Source organism: Anas acuta, chromosome 1, assembly GCF_963932015.1.
Source record: "Anas acuta chromosome 1, bAnaAcu1.1, whole genome shotgun sequence".
Taxonomy (NCBI): domain Eukaryota; kingdom Metazoa; phylum Chordata; class Aves; order Anseriformes; family Anatidae; genus Anas; species Anas acuta.
The window spans coordinates 141,116,259-141,129,577 of NC_088979.1; the positions used below are offsets into that span (position 1 = coordinate 141,116,259).

The 13,319-nt window shown below is 36.8% G+C and overlaps 1 protein-coding gene across 14 annotated transcripts in view; it reads right to left on the reverse strand.

The window, feature by feature from the left end:
- The window catches only part of ERC1 (ELKS/RAB6-interacting/CAST family member 1), a 302,166-nt gene that overhangs the window by 32,471 nt on the left and 256,376 nt on the right, over positions 1–13,319 (reverse strand). For 10 of the 14 annotated variants that reach the window (XM_068661239.1, XM_068661266.1, XM_068661249.1 and 7 more), the window contains one exon: positions 3,160–3,261. In XM_068661239.1, coding sequence (XP_068517340.1) covers positions 3,160–3,261 — 102 coding nt within the window. Of the gene's footprint in view, positions 1–1,457; positions 1,525–3,159; positions 3,262–13,319 lie in introns of all 14 variants that reach the window. The other 4 variants (XM_068661304.1, XM_068661291.1, XM_068661296.1 and 1 more) reach the window with 1 other exon arrangement.

The window sequence follows — 13,319 nt, forward strand, 5'->3', positions numbered from 1 at the left end:
CTCTCTAAAACCTTTAGCATCATATACTAGCACGTAACCATTACAAGAGCAGTGATTCAAAAAGAATGCAAAATCAACAATGAGTCTAAATTAATGAAGCATAGTTTTTTTCACTAAGAGATTTTCTCACTTCAAACCCCAAGGCATGAAATTCAAGTTTGACAATGCCACAGTTGGATTAAATTTTCAGATGGTTGACTTGAAAAGACATATCTGATCTATAGTCAGACAGACATATAACCCTGCAGTTAATTGAGCAAGTGTGAAGAGATGAGAGTAACTTGTTCTTTCTTTCTTTTTTCTTTTTATTTTTTACAAATCTGATTTAAAGTAATAATTTCCACAGAGTTTTTCAGAAGAATTTTCTTACAAATAATTGATATGGAAAAAACAAATTCTGAGAAAAGCTACAAAGAAACTCATGTGGAATATTTTTTCTTAAGGATACATGAAAAAGTTCCATATAATTTTTAAACTAATATCATCACTTCTCAATCCTTTAGAATACTTTAAGTACTTAAATAAATTTATTTTGCTTTAAAATTGATACTACAAGGCTTAAATTAATTCTATGCACTGTAGCCTTATAATCCATATTTGATCTTTGCAGCTCTGAATCAAGGCTCCTGGACAGGAAAGCATGTTTTCTTCTTTGCTAGAAAATGTCTCTGTCCTGTGCACTGACTTCTATTCCGGAAATGTGTGTTGTTTTTTTTTTGCAGAGACAATTTGACAGCAGAAAAGATAAAAGTATGGGGGCAGATATAGGGAAACAAAACGCAGTTTAAATGACAAAGAGCTACCAATTTCTTCCCCATTTTTTTTTGAAAGAATGGAAGATATGGGAGGAAGAGGGGAAGCTTAAGGGGATGTTACTCTTTGCCTTCAAATTTACAGACAATTTATATTCTGAGTCAGTATCAAGAATCATCTGTTCTGAGCTGATAAATATTTGTGAGTATTTAGGTCAGCCTGCATGGCAGCAATCTCAGCAGCAGATCTCAACATGCTTAAAACCTTTAGGAGGAACATTATCTGCAGGAGGAACATTATCTCTGAGCAAATTTTTTACCAACCAGAATCGAAAAAGCATACATAGATTTGGCTACAGTGCAAACTACTTTGAAAAAGAATCTTACTGAAAACATTTCCTCCATGAAGTTAATGATAAATTATGAGAGACATTTCCTGTTCTCTCATATGTACTAAGAGTTTGCTTTGCATATAAACTCAATTACATGCCCGGGAAAGTTTTCCCCACAACATCATGAAACAATGACATGATTATTAGAAGAAGAAAATCGCAAATGACAAATAAACACACAAGAAACACCCACATGCAGAGACTATGCAAGCAAGGGAGAAGGGGTACGCCCCGGTTTCACAATGCACGCAGCAGCAAGATGGCAGAGTGACTGTTGGAAACTTTTCTAATGGCAAGAGAAGTTGATTCTCACCGTTCTGAACAAAATGGCTGAGCTAAGAGCATCTGACTGGTTATGCCCAAATACCCTCCTCCTCATCCTAGTGGTGCAGAGGTGACATTGGGAGAAAAGCCCCAGAGCAGCGTGGGAATGAAATAAAGAGTTGGTTAGTATTTAAAGCACATATGTAAGTACAAATAGTAGTAAAAAGTGTGGTCTTAATTCCTTATGCAATATTCAAAGGTACACTTTGAGGTACAGCTTGCTTTGCTTTCTTGTAGGCTTTGCTAACCTTTAAAATGCCCCTATGCAAAAGGGAAAGTACAGTTGGACCCTCCTCCTGCCCTCTCCTTCCAGCTGCCCTGTCTTTGAGGCCTTTGCAAGAACTTCCTTAAATATTTAATCTTTTCATTTAATCTGTTAATGCTACACTGCCTTCACTTGCAAGCATGTACTACAGTCACACCGTGGAAATGGCTTCATTTCACTCCACACTTGCAATTCAGAAACAACAGATATTCTAATATTTCATCTCAAACAAAGTTAGGAAAGCAATTTAATTTGTAGCCTTAACAATTGCACTTTCCTGAAGGAGCTAAACCCAACATTTTCCAAAAACATTTCAGGAAAGTTAAAGATGTTCAATTTGTAGTTCTTTCTTTATCATTTAGAGGAAGGTATTAAAACAAGATGCAGAAGGAAGTTGCTTTGAAAAAGAGAATTTTTCTGCTTTCCTTTGCATCCCTTACTATTTTCTGATACAGACATAAAGAGAAATATTAATTATTTGTGGTTTTTTTTCACCTTGAAAAAAATAATAATAATAATAAAAAAATATGTATATATATATATTTCACCCCTCCATTTTCCTCATAACTGAGTACCTTACTCAATTTCTGTATTTCACAAGGTTGGTGCTTAAAGGTCTAGAATGAGATGCCTTCCCTCAGTTCTCAACAATTTCTAGCTCAGCCAGAGGGTAAAGAGGAGTGCCAAACATTCCTTCATTTTGTCAAGGCAGTGATTAATGATCGCTAATATTTTAATTAAATTGGAATGGATGAGATTACAACATGGGATATGCAATTACGTTGGCATTCTCTGTGCTACCCAAGGGATAGGTAATCTTTCTGATAGTTATCAAACACACGGCTGTGCTTCGTAAATGACACAAGAGGCTCCTCACTGCCTTGGAGATGGTAAATTGATTTTCCTTCAGTTCATGGCCCATTGAGTTTGTGAGGGAGTAGTCTGTGCTCATTTGGCACAGAGGCCAGGATTTCCTCATGGGAAATGAAGGGAACTGCTCATATGCAATGCATAGATCAGAAAGCTGATCCTGGAGCATGATTTCCTGCTACTGAAGACAAGAAACAGTCCTGGACACTCCACACATTCAAGCAGCAAACCCGGGTTACTAAAATCTGAATATGCTACACAGGACTCCAGTCTTGCATTTTAAGACAGTAGCATTTCTTTCTTCTCTTTCATTGTCTGCCCCCTCTTCTCCACCCACTTAATAACAGCTTGGTACCAGGAACTGTTTGTTCACATTTTGGGAGTTTTCAAGGAAGCCGGCACAACAGCAACATCAGTTTCTGCTTTATAACTGCACTGTGGAATGCTATTTTTGTTCCAAGATACTGCAAGCATGTTGGGGAAAATTACATATAACTCAAAATAATCAGCCACCATAGTAAAATTACTTGACAAGAGAAAAAGAGAGACACTTTACCTGGTCTGGGGAGGGCTTGTGGTTGGTTTGGTTGGAATGGGATGAGGATTTGAGGTGGTCATCCTCATAGTTGTCAGCCATCAGCTTCATACGGTTCTGAGTCTATGCAAGAAACAGAAGAGTTTCAGCCTAACGTGGTCATAGAGACTAAAGGGACCATAAGCTATTTAGGCTATCCTGTATATCCAAAATCCATACGTGTAAAAAAAAAAAAAATTCAAATATACACACAAAACATTAGTAATTATTTCTACACGAACAGGAAACACATTCAAACTAGTTCATTGCGAGGCAAAGTTAGTTTTGCAATTAACTGGCTCATCTGACCTTCACCTAATAAAACTGGTGCTGCAGATGTGTGTAGAAAAAAACCAATTACTTGTTAAAGAATCTTGGGATTAAGATTGAAACACCAACTTGGAGAAAAAAAAAAAATTAAAACATCAGTTGGATGTACTTAAGTAATTTACAAAAGAAGTCAGCTTAAAAAAAAGGTAAACAAGGTGATAATAGTAGGAAAGTTGAATATTGACTATTTACTGAAAAAAACATTTAATCTAAATATGCAAAACCATTTTCAGTTGATATACCAGACAGTACAAAAATCCTGAGATTACTCAGAAAAATCTGAACAATAAAAAAGCTTTCCTGTGAGGAAGTTAGAAAGTTAATAAATTAGTCTTTGGGAAGAAGAGGTGATGTAATAAAGATGTATAAAATTACAAACTGCATGTAGTCAAGCAAAGAATTAACAAAATTTGAAATGAGATTCTTTAGTTTTCTTAGATTTTTTTTCAACTTCACAGGAAATGTCAAGATTCAGAAGATATACATATATATTAATCACAAAATATAAAATACATATGGAATTATTGACTACTATATATATGGAAGATACATTTTGTATGAGTTTAAACACAAATGAAAATTCAAGGGGCACTTTCACCTTGCACAAGGACAACTGACTGAGTACAAGGTTCTCCTGTTCTCCTTATTTCTAGGCAATATATTGTTTAAAAAAACACAGGTAAAATAAATTGAATACTACCTTAACATTACCACTCTAGTTAAGCAATTTCAATGAACATGAAAATACACTACATAGTTGTGTCTGCAAAGGAAAAAGTTAGCGACACGAAGCCCTGTTAGTATACAACTATCCTGAAAGGAGGTCCCCAGGTACCTACAAACACACACACATTGCTTACAAGGACCATTCAGACAGAAATAACACTCTGCAAGTAGATTTCAAAAGACAGCTGGATCTTGGGTCTTGCAATATGAACTGCTGCCTTCGTGTCAGCTGCTTCAGCTGAGGTTGTCTGGCTGCCACTGTCACTGGGCTCTCACATCTGGAGCAGACCTCAAATGGAAAGATGGCATTTCCTAGTTTATAACGTAGATGAAGCCCCACTTTGAGCTTTGTAAAATTCCTGTATTACAAAAAGCCAGAAAGGCTAGCCAGACCTGTGTTAGATATGATACATAGTAAATTATGTATAGCTAGACATATTAAAATCATCAAAGATTTACTAAAATTAAATGTCTTAAATGAAAGCTCAAAGCTCACTGTAAAATGCCAGTTGTTGATTCAATCTCTTCATAACTGAATGAATTTCTCATGGAAAAGTATAATTTTAATGAGCCTCAAAGCTAGAGAACGTAGATTCTAATTGACTGTATTCAGATCATTATAAAGAAGGTCCAGGGCTTGAATCTGGATTTGATTTTATTTTGGATTAATTTAACAAAAACTAATAACAAACTGAGCTTAAGCAATAAGCAATTTAATCACACAAAATCTTTATATTGTTTGCTCTGTTTTGTCAAACAAGTTTTGAATTCCAAGTCTGACTCATCATTCATAAATCATTACTTGAAGTGTTCTACATTAATACAACCAGTTTATTGTCAAGGTACATTCCCTATATTTATTATTTTATTACATTTAAGACTGGATATTTAATAAATTCTTCTCTGCAAGGAGACCTAATGATTTTAAATGATTTTGCCTTTCTTTGGAATTTTTTCATTTTGATAATAACTTTCCACATGACTTTCAATGTGTATATGAATGGATCTGTTAAGAAGCAGAAGTTTACCAGAAGACTGGTACAAAACATTAACTTTTGTGACAAAAGAAAATAGCTACTCCCAGACAGAGGCAGCATGCTTTATGCTTTTGCACGTAAAAAAAACCTGTCTTAGTGCCAATATAGGAATGAAAGAATATACAGATCTAATCATCTGAAGCACAACATTGCTCACAGAAAATTCTGAAGTGGAATTTAAGAGGTTGCATACCCCTGACATTTAACTTCAAGTAGAATATCCTACTGTTAATATTTAGCAGAAAGCATGACATGACGCTGAGAGAATTGGACAGGTTTAGCCTGAGAAAGAGGAGGCTTCCTTAAGTATTTTGATAGGAGGAAAGCTACATTCTTCCTGGAGGGGACAGGACAAGAGACTGTATACAAATTAGAAAACAGAAGGTTCTAGTTAGAGATCAGGAAAACCCTTTTCATAACAAGGATTATCCAGCACTAGAACAGGCATCTCCATCCTTGCAGATTCTCAAAACTCAACCGGACAAGGTCTTGAGCAGTCTGCTCTGATCAGACATGCTTTGAGCAGGTGGTTGGACTAGACGGTATGCAAAATCTAAATTATGCTGTAATTCTTAGTACTTGGACTTTTCATTTTCAAATAATTTTATAGTTATCAAGGCTGAAGTTTTCAAAAGTGGAAAAAGCTCACTTCCAAAATACTTCCTCTTTCCACAAATATTTAGCTGCTTAGCTCCATTACAGCCCTTTAAATATTTAAGCCACCAACGTTTCCAGCACCCCGATGACAAACATACAGAATCAGTTCACCTAGAAGGAAGTTTTCTACGTTGCTCCTTTAATCCAACTTAAGCTTCCACTGTTTCTGCTGTTATTCTAAGAGAGCATGTGTCTGATACAAATATCTTGGCAAGAAAACAACAAATTCAGCACTGTGATTTCTCCACAGGAACTAATTGACACATATATATCCTTGGAATGAGGCAAAAATTCAGAAATGAAAGAAAAAAAGTTTATTTCCTGGTGTATACTACAAGTTATTTTCCACCATTAAAGTTCTAAGCAGTGTTGCAGACATATTTCTAATATAACATAACAATTTTCTAATTCTCTCTATGTCAAACATGGAAATAAAAAGTTTCTGCTTTAGACTTGAATGCTAAGAACTTCTAACTTCTAATTGGGAGAACTTCTAATTGGGAGATTTCAAAATAACTGGAAATACATGAACTGAATTTTCTCCTATTGCTTCTCTCCAGAAAGAAAAAAAAATGTTCACAAGGATGGAAATTTCTAGAGTACTGGCATATGGCTGTTGTAATGATTTAAAAACAAACCATTTACTTTACTGTGGGGAACCACTCCAACATCCTGCAGTCCTAAACTGCGTGTCATTGTGCTATTATACAATCCTCTCCCACCTTATGAGGTTATGGCTCAGATCCTAGGGCAAACATTTCTACATCACTGTAAAAAATGTGAACAACAAAGTGGTTTAACCACTGCGTCCTGTGAGAAAATAAATGAGCAATGCAGACAAATCAGTTGTGTCAGGAGAACGTTTGTCTAAAACCTACAGAGCTTGTAATCAGAACTAGTGATGATAAGAACTGGACGCCAGATCCAAATTTTGCTTAAAAAGTATCATTTGCCATTATAGGTACCTTCTTCATGCATGTGAAGATGAAACACTAGACTGAAAATAAGAGACAAAACCCCACAAAACTCAGTAGGTTTCTTGCTTTCTTCCAGAAGGTTTCTTTCTGTTTTGACAGAGTGGATTTCCTAAACTTATTCTTTCCCCTCCAGTCACAAAACAAACAAACAAAAAGAAAAAAGCACCAAAACCCCAAACAACAACAAGCACACACAATACACACACACACACAAGAAACACTCCCCGTCAAAGCCTTAGAAATCACTCTTCAGTCTCCCAGTAATCACTGCACAAAATAATAGTCCCACAACCCTTTAGACTAGCGTCAATCCTCAAAATTACTGAAGAACCAACATGCAATTTCAGGCTCCTAACTGAAATCCAGATAGTTTGCCATAAGAGATCTGAGGGCCACATACAGTGAACTGCAGGTCTAGGGCATAACATATGACAAAAGCTTTCTCTAACTATATACGACTATGCTGAAAACAGTCAGATCATGCCTGCCACCCCCTCACACTTTTTTTTTTTTTTTCCCAGAACTTCTGCTGTCCTTTTTTCACCTCTCTGATACACATATCCTTAATGCCCTTCCTGCTTCTAGTCATTATTTAACCTCAGCCCTTGCCCTATTCCTTGCTATAACAGGTGGTTATTTTAAAAGAAAAAGCACCTGAGAAAAAATGAGATAAACTTGTTTTTAATCGTAAATGTGAATGCTCAGCATTAGCACTGCTTTTAAACATGCTCTTTTCTTCTGTTTTTTCGTGGTTCTGCACTACACACTTATTGTTAACTGTATATTCCCCATACTTTTTCTGGTTATCATACAGTTTGTTTCTGCCTGTGCATTATATTCAATAAATGTTTGGGTAAACAAGGAAAATACCATGGAGTAGAGCAGTTCTAATGCAGCCAACACCTGAAAGCTTTCATTCCAAACAGCACTTGTATAATATTTTAGCTGCCAAAACTGTAGCCATGGTGAATTTTGTTTAAGTATTATTATGTTCCTACTTCATGGATGTACTGCTTCCAGACAAACTCACCTGCAGGTTCCTAAGAGTAAGCTATTTCATGTTCATTGCAGGCTACACCAGTAGCATGTTTGTGCACCTGTGTCCTGAAGACCAAATTAATAGATTTTATCACAGCTAAATTACTATAAGAGAAAAAAATAGACCTCAAACTGATCCACAACGTAGGAAAGTCAGATACATATCCTGCTGGTAAAACCTAGAGGAGTGCTGCCCAGGACTGACAAGCTCTCTATAGTGGAATTCCACACATAAATTTGAAAACTACAATTTTATTTTCAGACATTGTTTATATTTTAGAGAATAGTTTTATTTGAAAGCTTGTACTACATTGTACATTGCAATGAGAATACAAAGCTTTCTTAAGCATTTCAGTGGGATAGCTAGTGTTCTGGTAACCACGACACTGGCAAGTTTTTGAAACCAAATTTTATTTGAACGAACAGCATACTCCTGTATCTCTGGACAAGACCTCTAATAAACATCAGATACTAGCTCATAAGCTATGCATTCCCTATATTAATTTAGGCAGCTTCATACTCACATTGCATTAACTTACTCAAAGAGTTCTTGTCAAATCTGCTTCTCCACCATGGGACACCGTGGAAACCATGACATCAGTGACTGCTTCCTCATTTTTTGTAAAATACTTGAGTAATGTAATTCTGGCTTTGCTAACCAGTCTAAACAAGCCTTATTAATCCTTTAATGTGGAGCTTAAAAAAGCCCCACATTAAGTAAACATTAATATAATGACTGTACTTGTGACAAATGGATATGCGGTAGAGAGAGTATGTCAGTGAGTTAAAGGAGTCATCCCATTTCTTTCATAGAATCATGATTCAGCTCTGAGAGCTGGATGTTTCACTGGGAGCAAACACACAGAACTGCAACAGTCTGAAAACTTTTTCTCTATTAATAATGTAGCAATATATATATATTTTTCTAGATCATTAGCAAAATCCAGTAACTGGAAATCATGCTCCTGCAGAGACTTTCAGATAGTCCTTTTTTCCTTTCTGAGAACACGCACTGAGACATACTCCCTGCAAATACCCAACCATCTCCCTGCTGGAATCTGGCTGCCAGAAACAATGAGAACAAACCCTCTTCACCTGTCATTACAACGTGATGTTGTGCATAACTACCTTGGGCATAATATCCACCTTGAGCATGGGGTCTCCGAGAGACTGCATCAAGTATTTTATTGAATGTGCCCTTTACATTCATAATATTTAATGGTCCAGGAGACATTTTTCAGGTCTGTGAAGATACGGTACATGCTGAATTGCCATTTTTATTTATAATGTTTAAAAGACACATCATTAATAAGGTTTGTCTTTCCTTTTGGCTATGTTTCATATTTGCAACTGAAATTGCAGTATTAGCAGCAAACAAACACAATGTTCATCTAAATGCAAATGAAAAACCTTTTCATTACTGAAATTCTGTACATCCCGGAATCTTTGTTTTAGCGATGGCGACAAAGAGCAAGTGCTCCATGCAGCTGATGGGAGTTTTTCAAAGCCCACAGGATTTAACACAGATTCTACCCGCGATAAAGGCTTCTCCATCAACTATTGGCAATGTTACAGCAATGTTACATTATAAAGTGAACGACTTTATCAGCTCAGTTAATTTCTCTATTTAGTTATTTCATTTTTCTGTTCATCTCCCCACCTGCAATAATTACAGAGCAACTTCGTTCTGGAGAATTCATATTCAACTTCATATTCACACTTTGAACTAAACTAATGGAGACCATTTGGATAGGAAGTCCTCTCTGAGGCTTGACATATGCAGATATATGTGGACGGATTTAAAAAACAATCTTTGAACTGAAACCTTCCTTGTACAGGAATGTGTTTCTTGGAGCTTAAATAGTTCCCTAGGAGATGAACAAATAACCAGCTACAGGTTTGCCTGCTGACAAAGTTCACTGAAGCCTATTGCTCTGGATCCTCTCTGGTACAGAGAAAACCAGTGGTACGACTGACAACACAAATCAGACCTTGTGCTTAGGATGCATTATTGTGTTATATCCACACGATCATTATTCCATCTGTTCTTTTAGCCCTCTTGTACTCTCTATAAGAGACACATCAAGCTGTGTTTAGGTCTGACTGAACAGTGGTAATATAACTGCTTCTCTTGTATTTCACAGAATCACACAGAGTCACAGAATTTCTAGGTTGGAAGAGACCTCAAGATCATCGAGTCCAACCTCTGACCTAACACTAACAGTCCCCACTAAACCATATCCCTAAGCTCTACATCTAAACGTCTTTTAAAGACCTCCAGGGATGGTGACTCCACCACTTCCCTGGGCAGCCTGTTCCAGTGCCTAACAACCCTTTCAGTAAAGAAGTTCTTCCTAACATCCAACCTAAAACTCCCCTGGCTCAACTTTAGCCCACTCCCCCTCGTCCTGTCACCAGGCACGTGGGAGAACAGACCAACCCCCACCTCGCTACAGCCTCCTTTAAGGTACCTGTAGAGAGCAATAAGGTCGCCCCTGAGCCTCTTTTTCTCCAGGCTTTGTTTCACAAGGCCTGGAATCTACCAGACCCAGATTTAAAAGATAAAAAAACTTGAAGAATAAAATAATAATAATAAAAAAACCCTTCCCATCTCATGGCTAACTGCTTAGGAGTAAAACGTATTTTTGTTCTTTGGCATCTTTTCATTACATATAAGGGTCTTTGGCAGAAAGATCAGTAAGGTGTGTTTTGCTATACCTTAAAGACATGTCAACAAGGACTGAAGTCTAAGACCATCATATTGTAAACCTAATTTATACAGACTAGGTGACTTTAAAGCAGGATCTAAAGGCCAAATGCCATCCTGTGACAATATCCCCAAAGAACACTGGATCCCTCATACTACACAGCCCCCCAAAATTATTTATTGAAATTGATCTGAAGACAGCAAGCAAACCAAATGAACTGCTGTTTTAATTCTTAGGACAAAATCAGAGAACTGGTTCTATATATCTTCCAGCAGTGAGCATATACAACCTCTACATTCTAGGTTTAAAGTAAGCAGGTATTTTTTACGAGCCTGCCCTGTCTATCAGGGCAAGTCTGATCTCAGCTCCATGCCAGAGCAGAGAAGAAGGTCCTTACTGTGCCTTTCCTGCCAGAGAAAGTATGAGCTGTTGCCTCTGCTGCCACATGCCCTGAAAGCAAAAATCGACTCATTTATTTAGATCAGCTTAACATCAACTGGTTGTTGCTAAATCACGCTGCTACATCCATTCTTCATCTATTGTGTAGTCCTCATTACTTCTTTCATCAGTTAAGAACTGATTTCTTTTGCAGACAGCATGGCTACTCTTGAAGAGCATAGGAGTCCACTTTATTACTCATTTTATGCTAGCTAATGAAATCTGCGTGCTTTGGATTTGTATTCTACGTCTTCTAAGCATGGCCTTCAGCCCTATAATAATCTCTTTCTCCAGTCCTCCTCCCCCATGGTGTCTCCAGGCAAGAGTCAACTGGGACCAGTGTGAAAGTATGTATGTTCTGAATGCCCAGGCATATGCATATGCTATAGCCAAACAAAATACATCACGGCGCAGTTCTTCTTGCCTTTCCCTGTGTGGGAGCACTTCTTTAGACTTTTTTCTCTTCTACCCAGCTGTGGATGTTAATTAATTTCCTGTAAGTTTCACGATCTTTGAGACTTCTTTCCTTCCATCAAATTTGGTTGGAATGGTCGATAAATTCAAAAGCTACTTGGTGGGGACTACAGATTGGATAAACAAATGGATAGTGCTGTCATTTAAACTCTGCTTTGGAGGACATTAGGATAAAAGCTGGTCCAAGCTAGTATGTTTTGCTCAAGTTGTAATAGTTTGTATGTACTCTCCATGTTCTGTAGTTTTCTGATACTACTCTCCATGCCTTTTCTTTAAGACTCTGGGAGGCCAAATTGCTACAAATTCTCAAATGAAGAGCAGTGAGACTCATGTTTAACTCATGTGTCTCCTGAATGTTTAATGTATACAGTTTATTCAGTCTCTTTAACTTACTTTGATGCACACCACTAAAGACAACTGACTTCAAGAAAAAAATGAAATGCTACTTCTATAGTAATGTGAAAGGAAATACCGTTCTTTGTCATGGTCCTCATTACTGAAACTGCTGAGAACTCCTGATTGTACTTCTCCTGCTCATTTCCCCCCCTCTCATAGTGTGTTTGTGGGCCCAAGCTAAAAATCCCATTTTCCATTTTATCATCTGTGGGAAAAATAAGGTGAAGCACAGTTTGCTTATACATAGAGCATAAGCATTGCTAACAACTGTTGGTGATACATGTATTTTACAAAGGAAAAAAATCAAAAATAGTCTCATTATGCTAATTAATTCCAAGATTTTAAAAAAGTGATTACTTTAAACTTGGGCAATTTAAGTAACAAGATTAAGCACCAGAGATAGGTTTGTCTTACAAAATCTATAAATATCTGAAGGCAAAAACTCTAAATTACCTACATAGTATCGCACAGAACAAATATTTCTATTGAAAACTGAGAAAGTTTTTTTTTGTTTGTTTTGTTTTACATAGATAATGGGGCTTTTTGTTTTATTATAACTTGAAATTTCTCCTTCCCTTTTCACTTCAGCTTATCTCCACACCCTGGTCATTTTATTCTCTTCCATATAACTTCATCCCTCTTTCCTTCATTATTTTTTCTATTTGGCTCTCCTTTCCAAAGGAAACCCACTTGCTTATGCTCAACTTAACACAGCTGCCTGTATAATTCCAAATGACTTACTCACTCTGCTTCTGTGTCATAGTCTTTCAACAAATTTCATTCAGAATCTTTCTCAGTCCAGTGGTACTTATGAAAACTGATTGGCAAAGTCCCACCTAGGACTTTATATGGAAGATGCATCCTACTGTAAAATCTTAAAACCTAAGTCATTATCACCTGCTTTGACAAAATCATTTGTAGGCCATCTGCTCAAGTACTTATACCTTTCTTAGCTGATATAATTTGAAAGTTTTCAAATCATTGTTTGTTGTGACTGTGTTTTTACAGTAAATATAGTAAAAGTATTCTCTTTTCCAGGTGTTTTTCTTTTTTGAAGGTATATACTAGTGTTTTAACCACAGTTCTTTCAGCCTTACATATTTTCACTGTTATTTGACTCACCACTTCAATTGCATTTGCCTGCAGCTTCAAAGAGTTGTTAATAGCAAACCCCCTCTATGCATGCTGTTCTTGGCAAAAAAATAGTTATGTACAGATACAAATTCCTAGATTCTAAAGCGATGTGAGCTGCTCAGTATCATCTCAACACAGACTGTCTGTAACAGCCCAGAACCTAGCTCTGGGTGTATACATGAATGTGTCTGTGTCTACATGATATAAACAGTGTTGATAGCAACATT